This window comes from Nicotiana attenuata, unplaced genomic scaffold, assembly GCF_001879085.1.
Source record: "Nicotiana attenuata strain UT unplaced genomic scaffold, NIATTr2, whole genome shotgun sequence".
Lineage (NCBI taxonomy): Eukaryota > Viridiplantae > Streptophyta > Magnoliopsida > Solanales > Solanaceae > Nicotiana > Nicotiana attenuata.
This window is the reverse complement of record NW_017670826.1, coordinates 54,577-77,169: the sequence shown is the minus strand read 5'-3', so window position 1 is coordinate 77,169 and position 22,593 is coordinate 54,577. Positions and strand designations below refer to the sequence as shown.

At 40.9% G+C, this 22,593-nt stretch overlaps 1 protein-coding gene across 1 annotated transcript; it reads left to right on the top strand.

The window, feature by feature from the left end:
* Positions 1-4,337: 4,337 nt before the first annotated feature.
* On the top strand, positions 4,338-5,964 carry LOC109243704. The gene is made up of 3 exons (XM_019410678.1): positions 4,338-4,526; positions 4,891-5,172; positions 5,389-5,964. Exons 1-3 carry the CDS (start codon positions 4,338-4,340, stop codon positions 5,962-5,964), a joined length of 1,047 nt encoding a protein of 348 aa, XP_019266223.1.
* Positions 5,965-22,593: the final 16,629 nt, after the last annotated feature.

Below are 22,593 nucleotides of genomic sequence, written 5' to 3'. Positions count from 1 at the left end.
TGTCAGAAGCAGTACAACAAAATCGAGACACTATATATGGTTCTGGTACTAGTTAGCGTTGCTGGGGAATGACAAATTTAAGCGGCCGGCTAATTTATTCGCCTCTTTCATGACATTGTAAAATCCAAATTGTCATAAAATCATATATAGGAGTGGTTGCTAATTTACACTCAAGTTCTAACAATTTAAAAGAGCGTCCTATCTCGTCCAATTTACATCAACCACAACGAGATAATTCTGAAATCTTCAATTCTGACATTAAAGGCCAATACGTTAATTTCCAAGTGTTGTAGTCACGTATATATGTAGAAATAGACAACTCCATTGATGTAAAATCCTTCTAGCCTTAATGGGTTAAACTTGGTTATAGTGTCATTGTTGATCTCTCTCCATGTTGTTTCATTTAGAGTAAAAACTGTTGGACTTTAAAGGCTTTGAGCTTCAAAGACTTTAAGCATTGGGCTTTAAAGTATAAGAGTGTGAATTGGAAATGATGGGAAATAAAATGGAGGGAAATGAAAATTTGAATGAAGTGAGTTTTTGACTTGCACTTTGTCCCTCATTGGTGAGGGACAACTACATTTGTGTGCTTATATATAGAATCACTTCTTAAAGCCCTTAAAAGGAGTTGAAGAGAATGATCCCTCGCGCCGTTGTCGTCGCTCGGCTCGGCTTCGGCTTCGGCTTCGAATTTGTCAAATGATCGATAAGATTATTTTTGGACAAAATTTATTTAATTAATTATTTAATAATTAATTAAATGCCAGATCACTGCTGAAGATTCAGAAGGATAGTCTGGCCGCGGTCCTGGCGTAACCACGGTAGGACCGCGCCAGAACCCTGCTGCAGATTCAGAGGGCCACTCTGGCCGCGGTCCTGGCGTAACCGCGGTAGGACCGCGGCAGGCCGCGTAAACTTCTGAAAAGGCACCTTTTCCAGAACAAACATCACAACTCTTCCAATAATTGCCTATAAATTCTGAGTCATGGCTTCGTTTTTTACACACCAAAAACATTACAGAACTTCCTTCTTTCTGAAAATACTGCATTCTAATTCGCAGTCTTTCTCTCTCAAATTCGTAAGTATGATTTTGCTCCGTTCTTTAAGTTCGTTGGTATCCTGCAGTTTGTATTGCCACTGTTGCAGGAAGGTTTATTCCGTTTTATCCTGGGAGGATTTAATCCATTACCTTGGCAACGTGTGAGGGGGTTAAAATTCCTTAAGGACGCACAAGAAAATTGAGGACTCGGAATATTTCTTAATCTTTACTGTTTTTCCAATTTCTTTTATTCTTCTAACAGTTTTTTCTGATTTTGTGTTTTAACACAGTAGCAGCAACAAAAACCCAGCAACGTCTTGCTGATCACCTGGTCTGGATCATGAAGTTGAATCAGAATTTCGTGCTTCGTTCTATCGGGTCAAAACCAGGGGCGGATCTATTGTCCCAATTATGGGGCACATGAGCCCATGGTCTTACCGTCAAACTAGGTATTTTATGTACATATTTTTTAGAATAGTCTAATATTATCTTTTGGCACCCATGCTCTAAAAAGATTGAATGATGCGCTTGGTTGAATACTGGGTTATTGCCTTGAGGAACATGGATCAATTCTCACTCAATAGTTTTTTTTAGGTGCACCCATGTTCAACAAATCCTAGATCCGCCTTTGGTCAAAACATAGCGATAATGGCGATTTAGAAAATCTTCAGCAGTAATAATGATATGATGAGAATTCTGGGATTTCAAATAACTACAGGCCTCAAAGTTTTCAATCCATAAGCAAAATAAACCTTTAGCATACTCAAATTTGGAATAGCTCCCACCGTCCAATTTCTCGGCACGACGAATGGAGGCTTAAATTCAGTTTGGCTCAACCTCTACTCTATGGTTCAATAGTAACACACGACTAGAAATCCAGTAATTAGCGATCAAAAAAACCGATCAACTTTGGTCGGTTATGGTCAATTACCGATCAAAATACGACCAAATACGCTTGGATCATGGTCAAAAATTACCAACCAATGTTGGTCGGTAAATTAAATTCAAAAAAAAAAAAATATTGCAAAAAAAAAAACCGACCAAAGGTGGTCGATTTTTTAATTATGCAATCAAAAGATTCACCGTCTAGGAATCGAACTGGGTTGTCTACTGTGGCAGGATACTATTTTACCACTAGACCATTGGAGAATTTTGTTTTAAGGTTGTCTTTTTTTTTATTTATACTGTTTAATTGTATTTTCGCACGAAAATAACCTACCAAAGTTGGTCGATTCTATTAAAAAATAAAATTACCGACCAAAGTTGATCGGTTTTTTAAAATGACCGGCCGAATTTACAGACCAAAGTTGGTCGGTTTTTTTAATATTAATTTTTATTTATTTTAATTGCAAAACTTTGATCGGTTTCTTGAAAAATAAATTTCGCAGGACTCAAAAGTAGTTTCCCGCATTTTTGCGCCAAAGAAAACCGACCAAAGTTGGTCAGTTTCATAAAAAAAAAAATTAAAAATTAAAATATTTTGAAAAACCGACCAACTTTGATAAGTTTTTGGCCGGTTTTTTTACCGACCAAAATTGGTTGATTTTTCTTGGTCGGTTTTTGCTGAATTTCTAGTAGTGACACCTTGGACGCGCAACAAGAATTTGGTTGTATGGTCAGAAGAAAGAGATATATAATGACTTTGATGAACATCACAGAATAGGGATCCAACAAAATATTGTTAAAAACTCTGGAAGTGCACTTAAATCGCAATAAAGACTTGACAGGAAGTCTAAAGAATATATCAAACATAATATCTTCATCCTTCCACCGAGGAATAGGAAAGCCCTTATTGCTTGTTGCTAATGTTATGTAGCTTCCGTACGTACATCCAAGCATGCAGGTGCGGAGCTTGGCGGGCAGAAGGATTCTGCCAAACCTTCTTCTCAGAAAATTACATAAGGTCAATTTTTTATAAATATATATTAGATATTGACTCCTCTCTTCTTTGCTTTTTTAATCCCACGACCTAATGATATTGACAAATCACCACGACCTAATTGGCCATCCTTTTTCTTCTAGGACTTCTATTCTCTGTATTTCTCATATCTTTTATAGAATATATAACAAACCTAGGTTATAATATATATACTGTATATATACCTTATGGGGTAGGGTTATGTATGTATTAACTAGCCTAAGTGCTATCCGCGTATATTTTATGCCAAATATTATGACATTCTCATAAATAAACTTTTAACTGCACAAATACTTTAAAAATAATTGTTTGAATTTAAAGTAAACCTAAAATTTTAGTTTATTCTTCACGATATGATAAATAAATATTTGAGGGTATTTTTAAAATTCGTTAACGTTAACCGATGATAAATATGACCAATATTTGAAAGTATATGGGTAAATCTGACCCTTTTGCCAATAATAAAAGGAGAAGATGCAATGTAGATCCGACGAAGCAAGGCCGCCAATGATAGTGAGCAGGAGGATAAAGTAGCAAAAATTCAAAGAATATTCCAAATAGGAAGGCCGTTAATGAGGAAAAAATCTTTGAAGATTATATTAAACAATGAAATCGTTGTATATAACATCATATGAATACTATAATTTTGACCAATAAGGATTGTGGTGGAATGGTGAGTACTCGTTCATCCTGTATAGGGAAAAATATGATATGACACGTGGTCACCAAAAGGAAGGACACATGGAACCCAAGACGGAGATGGTCACCGAACGCAGCTACTTCGCTTATCACCAGGACAGAATGTTCATAAAGGTGTATTAAATGCTTTGAATCCTAGAACATTTAATAGAGAATATTCTGCAATATTAGGAACGGCAACCCATTACAAGGAATTTGGTATTTATTTCCACCGTTACACCTTCATCAATGGCCCTCATAATTAACATTAAAGGAGGGCACGATCCTAGGACCTCATTCCCAAGACATAACTATAAATAGAGAGCTCAGTTATCATTGTAAAGGAGACGAATTTTCTGGCAAACTTATACTACATTCTATACAAAGCTTTATATCATTTACTCTCTTGCTTTTTGATCTCATCATTGCTGTGACCGGAAGTCTTGCTCCCCGTATTGTCATTTTCGTTATTTTATCTACATTTTGAGGCTAAGTATCGTATTATTCTTTAATTGTTTTATTATCTCTGGATCAAATTAGTTCACTTGTGTATAAATCACGTACAAATTCAACTGTACCATTTCACGAGTAAACAGTTTGGCGCCCATCGTGGGGCCTAGACAGCCGTGAAATTAAATTGATCCTTGCAATTTTTTCTAACGTACCTTGATTGTTTTGTCTTAAAGAAAAAACATATGAAAAATGACAGATAATACCGTCAACAAGACACACAACCCCGAGATTCAAGGAGATCAGCCTAACTTTGAGAACTCAATCAGTGAAACTCGTAATGAGGAGAATGACACCATACTGGTTCATAATAGGCAGTATCCTCGACAAGTTCGGGAGACAACTCCCGATGATGCTGATGAGGAACATGTTGTTGATGCGGTAGGGGTTTTACAATAGCAACAGGCAATCATCCTAGGCAATCACGCGCGGCAAGATAAGGTTATGACGGAGTTGAAGCAAGCATTGTCGTGCTTCCAACAATGTAAACAGATGAGATCTAATTCCTCCCGGTGTACCCACAAACCAAATAGCGCAGAGGGTCGGCAACTACACTCCTAGGGGTGAGATTGGCTCTGGCGGGGTTGGGGGGAGCGGGTCCGGTCTCAATAACGAGGACGATCCATTTAAGAATGAGCTTTTATGGTTTATGAGGGAGGTAAACTCCCGCATGGACCAAATCCCGGGCGCGCCACTAATATTGTAAGGCCCGGATACGAAGAAGTATACTCAATTGTCGTACAAGCCGAGCACTGCAACAGAGTTGATCCCGAAATGGTTCAAAATGCCTGAAGTGCCAACATATGATGGAACTTCAGACCCTCAGGAGCATATTACCTCCTACACAACAGCGGTAATAGGAAATGACTTAGCTCCTCACGAAATTGAATCTGTGTTGTTAACTAGATTTGGAGAAACTCTCACGAGAGGAGCTCTGACGTGGTATTCGTTATTACCCGAGCATTCAATTGACTCCTTTGAGATGCTCGCGAATTCCTTTATCAAGGCTCATGCTGGGGCCAGGAAGGTACAGGCCCGAAAGGCTGATATATTCAGGATTGTGTAGGAAGAGTCCGAGTTGTTACGCGAATACATCACTCGTTTCCAGAAGGGAAGAATGTTGCTCCCGGCTGTCCCGGATGAATGGGCAGATGAAGCATTCACCAAAGGATTAAATCCGAGAAGTTCAGACGCTTCCCAAAAATTGAAGGAAAGCCTGCTCGAGTTTCAAGCAACAACTTAGGCGGATGTCCACAACCGGTACGAGTCAAAGATAAGAATCGAAAATGATCAAGTTGGCTTTTCGTCGTCACCCAAAGGACGAGAGAAGGATATAGAAAAATCAGAAGATGACTACGTCAGACGGACTTCGAGGGGACGGTTTTTGCCCTACGAGCAGACTGAAGGCCGTAGCAGAAACCTCCGAATAGCAGATAAGTTCACCGTTGACAGAAGGACTGATCGCGGTCAGAACAACAGATTGCTGCAGGACAAAGAGGTATTAGGCTCTCGAGACTCCACCTACCCTAGATTATCTGAATACAACTTCAACGTCATTATAGTGGAATTTATGTCAGCAATGAGAAACATCAAAGAGGCACGGTTCCCGAGACCAATGAGGTCCGATCCGGGACAAAGGGATCCCAATGTATGGTGTGAATACCATGGGACAAACGGCCACCGGACAGGGGACTGCCGACACCTTCGAAAAGAAGTGGCAACACTATTGATGAATGGTCACCTCAGAGAATTCTTAAGTGACCGAGCAAAAAACAACTATGGTCGGAACAGAGACAATGCGGAACCCTTGAAAGCATGAGAAGATCCCCCACGGCAAATGATCAATATGATCTTCGGAGGGACTGAGAATAATGGGGTCACCTTTTCGGCGGCAAAGAAGACAAAAGTTTCTATAACTCATAGTAAGAGGCTCCAGGAAGATGATATCACTTTCACGGAGGAAGATGCAGATGGATTGTTGCTTCCACACAATGATGCACTCGTAATTTATCTAAATGTATTAGATCTTAAGATTAAACGTATTCTGGTGGATCCAAGAAGTTCAGCTAATATAATAGAATGGAGAGTACTCAAGCAAAGCAAACTCACAGGAAGCATTATTCCGGCAACAGAGCTCCTTGCTAGATTCAACCTCGCAAGCGTGACAACTCAGGGAGAGATTTGCTGCTTACAAATGCTGAAGGAGTAATGAAGACAACTCTCTTCGAAGTTGTAGACGGAGACATGGGGTACAATATTATCCTAGGAAGGCCATGGTTACACGAGATGAAAGTTGTGCCTTCAGCATATCACCATTTGCTGAAATTTTTGATACCTGAGAGGATCAAGCATATAAGGGGTGATCAACCAGCAGCAAGGGAGATGAATGCAATCTCGGTCTCCAGTAGCAAAGGAAAGCTTCCAATTATAGCTTCTAGAAAGGCCAATTATATAGAAAATCCCTCCAAGGCCCGTTGGCCCGGTGCTTGGGTGCGTCCGAAGCTAATTACGTCATGGGAGAAGTTAATGAAGGAATATGCGGCAACCACTCGGGAGAAGATTCTTTAGTGATGAAATTATTTCGGGCAGGATATTACTGGCCCCGCATGGAACAAGACGCCAAAGACTTCGTTCGAAAGTGCGATAAGTGCCAACGTTATGCACCACTAGTACATCAACCGGCAGAACCCTTACATTCAGTTCTGTCCCCGTGGTCGTTCATGAAGTGGGGATGGAAATCGTCGGACCGCTGCCACCGGCCCTTGGAAAGGTAAGATTTCTTTTAGTTTTGACTGACTATTTCTCTAAATGGGTGGAAGTTGGTCCTTATCAGAAGATCGGAGAACGCGAAGTCGTCGACTTCCTGTGGGATAATATAATTTGCAGGTTCGGAATACCAAAAGAGATAGCATGCAATAATGGGCCGCAATTTATCGGCGCAAAAATTACAAAGTTTCTTGAAGATTTGAAAATAAAGAGGATCGCCTCTTCACCTTATAACCCGAGCTCAAACGGTCAAGCGGAGTCAACAAACAAAGTGATTATTCAGAACCTTAAGTAAAGGTTGGAAACGGCAAAAGGCAATTGGCCCAAAGAATTACCCGGAGTTCTATGGGCCTACCGAACAACTGCAAAGTCAAGCACAGGAGAGACTCATTTTCCCCTTGTGTTCTGTGCAGAATCTCTAATCCCGGTAGCAGTGGGAGAACCTACTTTGAGATACTTCCAAGCAAATGAAGAATCGAACAACGAAGTAATGCTGATCAACTTGGAGCTGATCGAAGAACGCAGGGACTTGGCGCATGTAAGAATGGCAGCTCAAAAGCAGAGAATGGAGGGATATCATAATTGAAGAGCCAATTTCTGTTATTTCAAAGTAGGAGACTTGGTTTTAAGGAAAGTAACCCAAAATACTGGGGAACTCAGTGCAGGGAAGTTGGGGCCAACGTAGGAAGGTCCCTACCGGATCTCAGCTATCACTGGAAAAGGTTCATACGAGTTAGAGAACCAAAGTGGAAACAAATTGCACACTAATTCGAACGTGGCGCACCTCAAAAGATATTATTGCTGATGGGTAATATCCAATCTGAAAGTATCTGTTGCACTCTTTTTCCTTTTGTTCAGTTTTTGTCCCAATTGGGTTTTTCTGGCAAGTTTTTTAATGAGGCAGCGATAGAAAGCATACTACGAAGACAGCAGCAATAAGACCTTTAATATCAAGGAAAATCAGCAAATTTCTACTCGGGGATGGTTGGATAGTCTTTAGCTCTATAGCAAATTCTTACTGGGAAGTTAAGCTTGCTCTTGAGCTAAGATTACCCGATTGTTCATGAGCATAAATCACTAGAGGATTGTTAAATAATATTTTGCTCGATAGCATAGATTCCTTAGGTAAAGTAAGATGTGATACCGAGTGAAGGATTATCTGGCAATCCGTTGGTGGAATCTTTGAAGGCACAAGACTTCCAGTGTTCCAATTCGCATTCTTTGCATTCAAACACTGGGGGGATGATATGAGGATACGGAATCAATAACTTCCACGTCAACTGGGAATGAAAATTTGGAAGTATAAACGTGTCATCGGGACCGGGGACTGCACAACTAGCCCTGTAGAAACAAGTTGTACAACATAGCCACAAGCAATGGCAATTTCTTTTTTCAACATAACAAATGCTTTTGTACTTTTTGAAAATAGAAGGAACTAAATGAAATGAAATCCTTTTGTTTTATCTTGTTTCTTGTCTGAATGATGAACTAACTTTGTCATTTGAAAGTTAAACAAGTAATTCAAATGCTAGTGCCGTAATGAACAGGAGACGTCCTCTTCAAGAGCACCGTAAATATAAGAGGGCCCACTCTTATAAAAATCCTCACGTTAAAGGGTTGGTTTTGGAAGAATTTATGCCCGAAATCAAAATATCTTCGGGGAAAGAATGCACCCGATGACGTATACTAAAAGACGCAAAAAGTCAACTTCTGCAAACACCTATAGAAACCCTCATATAAAAGAGATAATGCTTGGATTCAAAGTACTTCAAGTGCATCCGAAAATACGCATAGAAAAGCACAAAATGAAAACGTGCGAAAAATTCTTAAGCAAATGCAAAGATTAAAGACGTGCATGGATATTCGAACAAAAATAAGACTCAAACAATGCTTGAGCAAAGACGTGTCTTTATTTACAAAAACAAAAATGGAAAAGATACAAGAATGGGAAAAAGAAAAGGCTAAACTGCAACATCTCCATAACCAGGAGGAAGAGAAGTGTTCGCCACCAGGAGAAGTAGATGGATCCTCAGAAGGGGCAACGTAATTTTGCCCCAAATTCCCTTGAACTGGGGACTAGAGAAGAGGAATATCTCCTCCATGACCAGATGCGGCCGATGGAGATGATGTAGCAATTTCTGATGGTGATGACTTTGTTCCACGTAATGCCAGGTGGAATTTTAATAACAAGAGACTGGTTGATCCGATAAAGATAGAGCGATGGGTTGTTGTCAACTTTTCTGCACGTTGTAGAATACAAGGGCTAATCAGTGATCTTATAAAATGTGGAAAAATGAAAGAAATTATGGTGGAAGATCCATTTGATGTTTTTGAAGAGTCTCCACAATTCAGAAGGGCTCACTTGTGCCAAGCACACTTGGTAGCAAAGGCAAAACTCCGCAATCACGGAATCAAGCTCTCCGCTCAAAGGAAACGCACCCAAAGTAAAAGGATACGTGTAAAAATACGTAAAACCTTCCCTGGAAAGGGTCACTCGCTCCGATAGATCAGGAGCAATGATGTCCAACTCATGGCAGCGGCAATATTCCTTCACAGTAAGAATACTGGAAGGGCGAATTGAAGAAGGATACTTACTGACAGCCCATGAACGAGGGTTATTCTTCAATTGTTTTATTATTTCTGGATCAAATTAGTTCACTTGTCTAGAAACCACGTATAAATTCAACTGTACCATTTTATGGGTAAACACATCCTTAACCAGAGGTCTCGGGTTAGTTCGAGTCCCTAGGTATGGAGTCTCCTTTGTTAGGGAGCGCTTTACACCCCCCCCCCCCTCCCATGTGGGACTTCCCGGCACGAATCCGGATTTAATCGGGCTCCAATATAGATACCAGACACTGGGTGGGAAACCAAAAAAAAAAATACTGTAATTTCTTTTAGCATTGGAACTCCTATGGAAAATACATCGCAATAGTCACAAGTTTATTTGGTCTTGCCAAAAGATTGTAGGCAGCTTCAACTTGTCGGAGCAATGGATCATCCTCCCTTGCACCAAATCTACCGTGAGGCAAACTAGCTATAAAAGTACCTGGGCCATGCCTCTTTTGAATTTTCGTCTTTACTTTGAAGTTTCTTTCATTAGCAACAAAAAGAACACCAATGGGACTAGTTTGCTCATATAAGTCCTAGTTGTCAGTTTACAACACTCATAAATGTTGCCGGATAATGGGAAAAACACCTATCGCTAGAGGTTTGCTTCAAACACTGTACATGTCTAATTAGGACCTGTTTGACCAAAAAAGTATGGGACCTTTTTGTTAAACTAATTAAATAAGAAGATAGAGGGTAAATCCTAGTTAAGGATAATTAATTTTAGATCTGAGATGAATAACATGAATAGAAAAATATAGTTGAGTATAAATGCTAGCAGTGATTATGGCCAGATTTAATAGTATGAAAAAAGGTGCATTAAGTAACATTAAATGGAAATAAAATGTATATAAAGGAAAAGATTCACCCAATATTGAGTAAGACGGATCCTCTTTCATTTGATAATGATGAATGATAGACAAATACAAGAATTTTAGGACCCTTTTTAGATCTGATGGAGGGTATGGGATAACAGATAATTCAATCTCTTTAGAGAGATGTGTTTATATATTTTCTAGAGAGAAAGTCTGCCTTTTTTCTCCTTAGAGAAGTTCCCCTCCCTTCCTATTTATAAGGGATATCCCTAGAAAACCATAAAAAAAAGAGTACAATTAGAGGGAATATTCAGTAGAATATTCCCTTTGAAGATTCCAAAGCAAAACTAGCCGTTACTTCTATCTACACTGCTCGGCCTCGGCCTTATTGATCACTGCTCGGCTTCGGCCTTATTGATCACTGCTCGGCCTCGGCCTTATTGATCAATGCTCAGCCTCGGCCTTGTTGATCACTGCTCGACCTCGGCCTTATAGATAACTGCTCGAACTCGGCCTTATTGATCACTGCTCAACCTCGTCCTTATTGATCAGTGCTCGACCTCAGCCTTGTAGATCAGTGCTCGACCTCGACCTTATTGATCAATTCGTTTCACAGGTTACTCATGATAATTGTCTCCGCATGTCGAATTTTTCTGATTTAATTTTGACCCATACAGTTAATACCTCCGCTTATCGAGGTCGTCTTTTGGTCAAGCTCGGTGAGTGGACTTCATTAATTGTAGTTCGAGAAATTCGGATAAGGCGACTAGTGACGATCGCGGCTGAGGGTGCCGATCTTCAGGTCAAAGTAGTATCCCCGCGGGCTGAACTTGAGCAGAGTTCGATCTGGGCCAATGACTCGAGTGATGAGTTGATCGAGAAGACGGTGGAGTTGGAGAAGGCCGACGAGACCAGGATGGCGGCTTTGGCAAGGATGGCAGCATCGGAGGAGGTCATCCGCGTCCTCAGATCTGGACGGGCGATTCGGCCCTTGTAAGATGCCTTTTCTTATACTTCTTTTGATTTGGAATGCTATTTTTGTTGCTTATTCCTAATTCTATTTTTCTTTTTCTTGAACGTTTTCCTCGACTGAGGGTTTCAAAGGAATTGTTGGTAGGCGTTAATTCGGACGTGGTCGAATGTGATTTGAGTGAGGTCGAATGTTAATTCGAGCGAGGTCGAATGTTAATTCGAGCGAGGCCGGATGTTAATTCGGGCGAGGAGGCCGAATGTTAATTCGAGCGAGGTCAAATGTTAATTCGAGGCGAGGTCAAATGTTAATTCGGGCGAGGTCGCCGAATGTTAATTCAGGCGAGGAGGCCGAATGTTAATTCAGGCGAGGAGGAGGCCGAATGTTAATTCGGGCGAGGAGGAGGCCGAATGTTAATTCGGGCTAGGAGGCCGAATGTTAGTTCGCGCGAGGTCGAATGTTAATTCGGGCGAGGAGGCCGAAAGTTAATTCGGGCGAAGAGGCCGAATGTTAATTCCTGCGAGGAGGTCGAATGTTAATTCGAGCAAGGTCGAATGTGATTCGAGCGAGTTCGAACGTTGATTCGAGCGAGGTCGAACGTTGATTCGAGCGAGGTCGAACGTTGATTCGAGCGAGGACGAAGGTTGATTCGAGCGAGGCCGAACGTTGATTCGGAGGAGGCCGAGTGCTAATTCGAGCGAGGCCAGTTGGTTCGGGCGAGGCCGAGTGTTAATTCGGGCGGAGCCGAAAGCTAATTCGGGCGAGGCCGAGTGTTGATTCGGGCGAGACCGAATGTTGATTCGGGCGAAGCTGAATGTTAATTCGGGCAAGGACGCCGAATGTTGGTTCGGTCGAGGCCGAGTGTAACTTGTGTAATTGATGCAACATCGCTTTGGCGAAAATGCGGGTGAGCTTCATGCACTTATGCTTTGCTTACATATGTGAGGGATTTATATGTTTTCCGAGCTGGCAATCCATTCCCAGTCTATATGGTCTCTTGGCGTCTTCGGACTTTTTTTATATGATGGTGATCGTTCCCTGTTCGCGTATATGGGAGAATGCTCTTGCTTCTATCCCACTTCGAAAAATAGTCAGTTAAACCAAATAAAATTGTTCATTACCTCGATTTGATCGGTTGGCGAGTGGGGAGAAGTGACCACGTTCCCTTCTCCGTTTATGCTTTTAGTGGTCGCTACCAGTTTGGCAAGGCCATCCACTTTGATATTCTGTGCTCAAGGGATTTGGTCAAGCTGGCATTCGTCGAACTCGGGTAACGGCTTGCAGATCACGGCATGGTATTTTTGAAGTATTTGTTCCTTGATTTGGAAAGTCCATGTGACTTGATTGACAACGAGCTGAGAGTCCCACCGTAGGATGACTCGTTTTGCTCCGTACTCGAGTGCTAGCTTTAGACCCGCAATCACGGCCCAATCTCATGAATAACAGATATATCGCGCTCAATCCAACTTTTAAATGCCTCTATATCGTTGTTGGCTGACCAGAGGCAACAGCGATATCTGAGTAGATGAGATTGATGGGGGTGGATCTAACATGAATTCCATAGAATGTAGCAGGATTGTACATGCTTATTCTCAACGAGCCGTTCACTGTCATCATCTTAGTTACAACTCCTGAGAAATCCGAACCTCTCCTGACAGTAATTTCTGCTTTGTACGGACGTTCAGCGCCCCAAATGATAAGGCAAAAGATAGAAAACAGAAAATCATGAAATACTTATAGTGCCATGCATATGCGCATGAATATCATGTCGTGCATAGGTACATGTGTTCATAATATCATCAAGCCTCTGAGGGCATCCTATCATATCATCTCGGCCACTGTGGGCAACATCATCAACGTGTACCAGCTGATCAGGTGGTGGTGCGTATATAACGCCATAACATTTTCCCATATCCCATATATATATATATACATATATATGCGTATATAACGTCATCTGGTCATGGGTCAATGTACATGTATAAATGAATGCAATGCATGAGAAGTACGTCAATAAATCTTTCGGAGTGTCATAAGACCATTTTTCCTTTGATTAATATCATAAAATCAATTTACGTATTTTCTGTTAAATGCTTCCCCCGTGTTTGTTTCTGCTATTTTGATTCGCCGGGATGTTTGGTTTTGAGTTTCAGAGTGTTTTGGGACACTTAGTCCCTAAATAAGAGCATAAGTGTTAGAAATTTGGCTGTAGTCGGAGCAGTGTGAAGATGGCCTCGGAATGAAATTCTGATGGTTCTGTTAGTTCCGTTGGGTGATTTCGGGTTTAGGAGCGTGTTCAGATTATGTTCTGGAGGTCCGTAGCTCTTTTGCGCTTAAAATGCCGAAGGTTGAAATTTTGAAGTTTTCGGTTCGATAGTGAGATTTTGATTCGAGGGTCGGAATGGAATTCCGAAAGTTGGAGTAGCTCCATAGTGTTGAATGTGACGTGTGTGCAAAATTTCAGGTCATTCGGACGAGGTTTGATCGACTTTTTGATCGAAAGCGTATTTTGAGAGTTTTGAAGTTCTTAGGCTTGAATTCGATGCTAATTGGTTGATTTGTTGTTGTTTGAGGTGTTTTGAGGATAGGTATAAGTTTGGGTAGTGGTATATGTCTTGTCTGTGCTTTTGGTTGAGGTCCCGGGGGACTCGGGATGATTTCGGGTGGTTAACAGAAAGGTTTGGAGTTGAGAGTTGCAGTTGATGTTTCAAGTTTGCTGTCATAACCGCATTTGCGGCTTGGGGGCCGCAGGTGCGAGACCGCAGAAGCGGTTTGAGGCTAGAAGAGAATTGACCGCAGATGCGATCAGGGCACCACAGAAGAGGCACCGCATCTGCGGTAGAGCAGTCGCAGGTGCGGATACCCCCTTTAAGGAAATGTCGCAAATGCGACCGGGTCTTCGCAGAAGCGGGACCGCAGGTGTGGTCCCAGGACCGCAGATGCGGTTTCACTGGGCAGAAAAGGGGTAGAATCGAGGGTTTAGTTCAAAACTTGGAAAAAAAATCAAATTGGAGCTCGGGGTAGGGCGATTTTGTGGGGTTTTTGAAGAGAAGATCATTGGGTAACAATTCCTCATCCCTTTCTAGTTGTATTCCACTAATCTATTGTTAGTTTTATCATTTAAATTTCGGATTGGAGATGAAAATTGAGGAAAAATTGGAAGAAAGTTCTTACACCTAGAATTCAAATTTTGATTGGGAATTTGACCTTGGATTTGGATAATTTTGGTATGCATGAACTCGTTAGAGTATGAGGTTCTGAAAATATAAATTTTACCCGATTACGAGACGTGGGCCCGGGGGGACATTTTGGTCATTTTACCTAATTTCACGTATTAGCTTAGAATTTATTTGTAGAATTAGTTACTTGAAGTGTTATTTACATTATGCAATTTAATTGAATAGATTTGGGCCATTTGGAGTCGAATACTCGTGGCAAGAACGTGGTTTCGAGTTGATTTGGAGCCGGTTCGAGGTAAGTGGCTTGTCTAACCTTGTGTAGAGGAAACTCCCCGTAGGATTTGGTATTATTGATGTTTGAAATGCCTTGTACGTAAGGTGACGAGTGCGTACTCTTGCTAATTGTTGAAAAATCCGGTTTCCATTAAGTACTTAGAATTGTGTTTTCCTTTCCTGTTTATACTACTTGCAAGTTAAGCATGTTGTTAGCTTAGGGAAGCATGTCTACTTAATTTAACTGCTTATTTGTTCTACTGCCCTATTTGAATTATGTGCAGCATGCTAGGTTAGAAATACCTGCTTTACCTTGGTGTGAAATTTGATTGAATTGAGTATTCTTCTCGTTGCTGCTGTGTATTTACTTTGGAACTACGGGACGGTATCTCGGGAGATCCCCCTGTATGTTTACTTTGGGACTACGGATTTGCATTCCGGGAGATCCCCCTGCACTTTTACATTGGGACTAAGGGATTGCACCCGGTAGATTCCCCCAGTACTGAGTATTTATTTGGGACTACGGATCGGGATTTCGGTAGAACCCCGGGCACTATGAGTTGGACTACGAGACGGTATCCCGAGAGATCCACTGGATATTTATATTTGCGACTACAGGACGGTATCCTAGGAGATCCCCGGTTGTTATCTCTGTGTGAGCTGTATTCCTTTCCGTGATTATTTGTCTCTCTTATAGTTGTCGTTGTTCTTTCTATCCTGTGTACTTCTTACTGTTGCACTTAACTATACTGCTTTATTTTACACTGTTACATCTTGTATTTCCTTTAGCCTCAGTAGGGCCCTGACCTTCCTCGTCACTACCCGACCGAGGTTAGGCTTGTCACTTACTGAGTACCGTTGTGGTGTACTCACGCCCTTCCTGCGCATGTTTTTCATGTGCAGATCCAGGTTCTTCGACTCAGCCCTACCATCCTTGAGGTGGAGTGATCCATCAGAGACTTCGAGGTATGTCAGCCGCGCCCGCAGACCGAGGAGTCCCTTTCTATTCTTGCTCATAGTATTAGGCCTTATGTATTTACTTTTGTTTAGACACTCTAGAGTTAGAACATTGTAGTTATTCCATAGCTTGTGATTTCATGAGATTCCGGGTTTTGGGAAATGTAGTTCATTTATAAGAGTTTGATTTGTATTATTTCTGCAGTTTGGATAGTTTATTTCTGTCATTTCTTTTTCCGCAAATTATTAGGCTTATCTAGTCGTAGAGACTAGATGCCGTCACGACAGTTCACGGAGGGCGAACTTGGGTCGTGACACGGACAGTTGACTAAACCAATAAAGAATGAACTAACATGAACTAACTGATTTGTTTAAATAAACTGAAGGCAGGATTTCTACTAGAACTGATTTTAATTCCTATAGGCATAGTATCTAATTGTTAAGAACTGATTTTCGAACTTATAGGCATGATTTCTAGTGAGGCGAATGTAAATACATGCTGTAGCAGAAATTGAACTCAATCACTTTACACTCTATAGACATGATATCTAATTGTAAAGTTAATTTTAACCCTATAAGCATGATTTCTATTATTAGAGCCATTTAGATCCTATAGGCATGGTTTCTAATATTGTGGAAATAAAGCAAAACATAGCAAATGCATTAACACAATCCTATAGGCATAGTATCTAACCGAGTTACCCAACAGATATTTAACTACTCAGCCCTTTTCACTGATCACCCAATGTTGTTTACAAATAATTATTACAGACCAGCTGAATAAATTACATAAACGAATAAAGAAAAAGAAGAAGTTAACTATAGGGAGCCTGAAGCAGGCCCAAATGACTTCCAAGCCTCCAATAGCCTCAAATGCCAAAGTTTCATAGACAGTATCATGTCTAGGTGTGTCAGAGTTCCCTAAGGACCTCAAGGATCTCGGGCAGTGCTCACACCTAGACCTTTTTTCTCAAACAATAACTGATTTAGGTGCATTGTGGAAAGGCTAGCTCTGACATGCCAGAGTTCAGAGAGATCTCAAGGATCTTATGGCTGTACACATGCCAGAGGGGCAGAACCTAATATTCTAAGAGCAAAGTGAAAGTGCTAGACATAGTTTTGTTTTGAAAATAGTACAGAGATGACTTCAGAAGTAGAAAAGTATTTCGAAACAGGAAGTAACTTAGTGGTAAAAGCCAATTTGAGAAGAGTATCAAGCAGCAAACAATCAATTGGTCATAACAGTCATTCGGAACACTTAACAAACAGAACTCCACATGGGGGTAAAGGGATTATGGCACATAAGAATCACCTTAGGGTATAGGGATAGGGAAAGGAGAAAAATATAGTCACAAACTGCATGCAACACTTTGGACCTTAAAGACTTAGTAAATAGTCAGGACATAGATAATAGTTGGCCTATCTTGAATAGGATTAAACATATAGTTTGGACATGCTAAGTGAAGAAGTAAATAGGAAGGGGTGCAGAGTGTAAAACATGCATTGAACAGGACAAAGTTTTAGACATGCTGAGCAAAGAAATAAACAGGAATACAAGTTGAAATCACAATTGATGAACTAGTGCAGGGATAAAACACATAGGCTTTGGTTCTCAAAACTTAATCAGAGACATACCAGTTAAGGAGAGCAGACACAAAGTATAGAGCAGTGTAGTGCATTAACTAGCCTTGGCTTACAGCCGGCTAGTTCAATGGAAGTAGCAAGTGACAGAAAAGAGCAGAAAGCTTTAAGTATAAGAGAGAGTTTTTTTGAACTAGTGTTCGTTATATTGAACTTAAAATAAGGGGGGTTTATATAGTAATCAAAATCTTGACACATAAGGTAAGAGATCAATTAAGTAGTAAATCAGGGAAGTCACACGTAAATCGGCAAAGTCTTTCCCTTAATCAAGGGACAGTTAAATCAACGGTAAAACATACTAAGTATTTAAGGAAAAAAATCGAGTAAAGTCTAGGTATAGAATAGGTAATTAGGGGTAAATGAACAACAGTTTAATTAAGGAAACAAATTAGTAATAATCAGCGGAATACAAACAAAACAGGGAGAAATTAATTAAGGCAAGCAATCTAGTCAAATCGAATAGAGAGGTAAGAATCAAGAGTTAAATGGAAGGTGTTCAAACTAAACCAGGAAATAAGGGATTCAGAGTAATCAAGGGTTCAGAAAGTCATAAAAGAGGCAGCATGCTTAGCATATAAAATGTAGAACATGAATAGTCAGGATTTCACATAGCTTTAACAAAACACATAGTTAAACAACGTTGATTCAATGAGAAAGATCAAGCATATAGAATCAGCGGAAGCGTTGAACTAAGCAATTTAGTAGAAGCATATTAGGACAAGAAAATCATGAGAAATCACAAGAACCCAAAGCAAGAACACAATCAAATGTACCAATATCCAGAAACCAAACGAAGAACCCCAAAAATTAGGGTTTTCAGTACAAACAAGCTAAGGTTGTAGCAGGCTCATAAACATCGGTCAAAATATATGAGAAGCAGAAGATTAAACACAGAAAATAATTAAGAAACTTTTAAAAAGAAATTCCGGAAACCCTAGTTTTAGGAAAGGATGAAAATCACTTGAAGATCATACGGTTCTTGTAAAGAATCTTAAGGTTATTGTAAAACTCACATGAAACAAACTCAAACCATCTTAGATCTGTACAGATCTAAGAGGTTTAGAAATGAAGTTAGGGTTTCGAAGAGAAGCATACAGAGATGAAGAAACCTGCTTAGAAAACCATAGATTGTAGCTAATATAGGGCGATCTCACTCGGAATCCCACCGGAATGGCCTGAAACAGGCGAAAGAGGAGTCATAGATGCAAGTCAACTAGCCCTGGTCCCTTGAGGGCCCTAGAGATAGCAAGAATGACGTGAGGGAGCCCATTGAGGCCTGAGAGGTGGTGAGAGGTCATCGGAGATGGCCATAGATGAGTGACGGCGTTTGGAGATTTAGGGTTTAGGTTGAGAGCGTTTGAGAGCAGATAGGATTAGGTGACGGCGGTGTAAGGTGTAAAATGAATTAGGTTAGAGGGGTTTGGGGAAGGGGTTACTTAGGTTAGTTTAGGAAGGGGAAAACCTGGACTATTGATCAAAACGATCAACAACCAGGATTGGCCGGGTATTGGGTTGGGGCAGATAGGTATTGGGCATGNTCTGGAAACAAATTAAAAGTAATAAATTAATTAATAATATGTAAATATTAAATTAAAAATAATGGAATCAAAATTTGTAATTATAAACGCAATTAATCTTAAAATAGGCTAGAATTGCAATTATGTGCAATTTAATTTTAAAATACTCAATAAATTTATAAAAAATGTGCAAAAATGACCTTAACTATATTTTGGTATAAATATGAGGATAAAATAAATTAGTCACCAAAATGATAATTTGAGGAATAATTATTGATTTTTGTACTGCTAAAATGGACAATAAATTGATTTTAAAATTTTTTAAAAATTAGGAAAAATGCCAAAACACTTAGATATGCTTATATATATATATATATATGCTATTTTGAGAGTATTTTTTGTATATAAAAATTATATAGGAAAATATTGGGTATCAACAGCTGCCCTCTTTACCCGGGAATGATGAAAGAGTTTTCGGGTAAAGAAATGATGGCCAATTTTGACCGGATGGGATGTTTTGAAAGACAGAGGCCGAACTCCGGTCTTCGAGTTGCCTACATATCCCTAGTCTTACAGGAATCAGGCCATGTGTAGTTCTGAAGTCATTGGCGGAATATACCGATGAAGTCATTGCAAGAACGAACACGAGATGCAAAAGCGGCTATGGTGAGCGGTTAAGGTTTCAAACAGTTGAAGGAACTGGAGCGAGGTCGCTCCTGCTAGGATAGCGGTTGCTTCCTTGTCACCTGAAGATAAAGAGATGCTACAGACATATATTCGTGCAAAAATTTAAACATGATACAGATTCCCTTTTGGACCATGAAGGTTGTCTTTGGACGGCTGAAGATGACGTCCTTGGACCATGATGTCCTGGGCCATTAATTGTTTAGTGAGGGACTCGCAGGCCATGAAATGATGTTCTCGGGCCATGAAAATGGTGCCTCTGAACCATGACGTCTCTGAATAATGATATCAAAATTTGAGGGATCCTCAGGCCATGGCATGGTGTCTTCCGACTATGAGCATGATGCCTTTTAGACTATGACGCCTTTGGATAGATTGGCGATATTTCAGCCCATGATATGCAATAATATGATGTTAACAAGACAAGGCTTAGTCTTGTGAAATGAAGGGCATAGCTGAGCCCGATTGAAAAGCAAATAGATAGTGCTAGAAATAGAGCAATATTTGTGCAAAGAGGGACAGTGCTTAGTCCTATGCATATGGGGAGGTAGGGATTAGCCTCATGAAAGTACGGAGGCAAGGATTAGCCTCATGCAAATATGGAGGCAAGGATTAGCCTCATGCAAATAGGCAGGCAAGGACTAGCCTCATGCAAGTAGGGAGGCGAGGATTAGCCTCATGCAAGTATGGAGGCAGGGATTAGCCTTATGCAAGTAGGGAGGCAAGGATTAGCCTCATGCAAGTATGGCGGCAAGGATTAGCCTCATGCGAATAGGGAGGCAAGGATTAGCCTCATGCAAGTATGGAGGCAGGGATTAGCCTCATGCGAGTATGGAGGCAAGGATTAGCCTCATGCGAATAGGGAGGCAAGCTTAGCCTCATGCGAGCATGGAGGCAGGGATTAGCCTCATGCAAGTATGGAGGCAGGGATTAGCCTCATGCGAGTATGGAGGCAGGGATTAGCCTCATGCAAGTATGGAGGCAAGAATTAGCCTCATGTGAGTAGGGAGGCATGGATTAGCCTTATGCAAGTAGGGAGGCAAGGGTTAGCCTCATGCAAGTATGGAGCCAGGGATTAGCCTCATGCAAGTATGGAGGCAAAGATTAGCCTCATGCAAATATGGAGGCAGGGATTAGCCTCATGCAAGTTAAGGAGGCAAGGATTAGCCTCATGCAGATGGGGAGGCAAGGATTAGCCTCATGCAAGTAGGGAGTAGCAAATAAGAGTAGCATATGTCTTAGCTGGAGATATATTCGGTGTTTGATGGCCTGATTGACAGTGATCTTGTTACGTGTATATACTTGAGAAAGCTATTGCTACGTCACATATACCCGCGTTCAAAGAAAAATTGTAAGTTTTGTGAGGGGGAGGTTGGTTCGTGCTTCTGCCCGCTAGCCTTGCTTTGCTCCGTTCTGAAAGCCTTTTCGAGTTCCCATGGTTAACACTTGTCTGTTCGGAAATAGAGTTTTCGAAAAATATGCAATTATTGATAAAAGTGGAGTTATTTTAGAAATATATTGATACATTAAGTAATTTTAGATGAACTAGTGACTGTAACACATCTCAAAGGCATTGCAGCTCTCTTATATTGGAATTTTGAGGGTCCTCCTCAAAATGTTGCCCCAGTTTGGTAGATGATCTTTTGACCGTTTGCAGATAATAGGCCTTGCTGAAACCTCTTCGAAATTTTGAGAATCTTCCTCAAAATTCTGCCCCAGTTTCTTAACTGCTTTCTGACCGTCTGACACATGTTGGCATTGGCTGGACTTGCTCTGGAATTTTGAGGGTCCTCCTCAAAATGTTGCCCCAGTTTCTGATCTTGGGGAAAATGAAAATTTTATTATGATATGAACGAACCCATAAGGCTGCCTACGTATCCCCTCTTAAACGGGAATCAAGTCAAGCGTAGTTCAATTACATCAGATGAGGAAATGTAAATAATCTAAGCATAGTATCTCTTGACTGCTTCTGAATTAATTGGTTTTGGCCAGATTTCTCCATCCATTTCTGCAAGTATGAGTGCTCCTCCTGTCAGCACCCTGTGAACCATGTACGGACCTTGCCAATTGGGAGAAAATTTCCCTTTTGCTTCATCTTGATGTGGAAAGATCTTCTTCAGCACCAGCTGTCCCGGTGCACATTGTCTCGGTTTGACCCTTTTATTGGAAGCTCTAGACGTTTTATTCTGATAAAGTTGACCGTGACACACTGCGTTCATCCTTTATCCATCGATAAGGGCCAATTGTTCATAGAGACTCCTATCCACTCTGCATCGCTGAGTTCAGCTTCCTGTATGGTCCTTAAAGAAGGAATCTCCACCTCGGCTGGGATGACAGCCTCGGTACCATAAACCAACATGTAGGGAGTTGCCCCGGTTGATGTGCGAATTGTAGTGCGGTATCCCAATAAATCAAAAGGTAGCTTCTCGTGCCATTGTTTGTGGTTTTCTACCATCTTCTTGTGTCCGTTTGAAGTAGTGGGCTCAATCAGACCAATAACATCCATTCCCAGGCGGCGAATGGCCAAGGTGAGCTTGTTGCATTGAGCTTGTTTGGCGGCACTTTTATCATATCAGCATGCACCTGGCATTGAAAGCACTTGCGGACATACTGGATGCAATCTATCTCCATGGTCAGCCAAAAGTAACCGGCCCTGAGTATCTTCTTAACCAAGCAAAACCATTCATGTGCATGCCACAGGTCCCGACATGTACATCCTCAAGTAGCTAAGAAGCTTCCTTTGCGTCGACACATCTTAGTAAACCCAAATCGGGAGTTCTTCTGTATAAGTTTCCTCAGCTGTGGAAGAAGTGATTGGACAATCTCCAGAGTGTGCGTTTCTGAGTGTGATTTGCATGCTCCGAATATTCTCCCTTCGATAAATACTCCTTGATGTCATGGAACCAAGGCTTTCCATCCGTTTCTTCTTCAACATGAGCACAATATGCCGGCTGATTATGGATCTTCAAAGGAATGGGATCAATATAATTCTTATCTGGATGTTGTATCATAGATGACAAGGTGGCCAATGCGTCG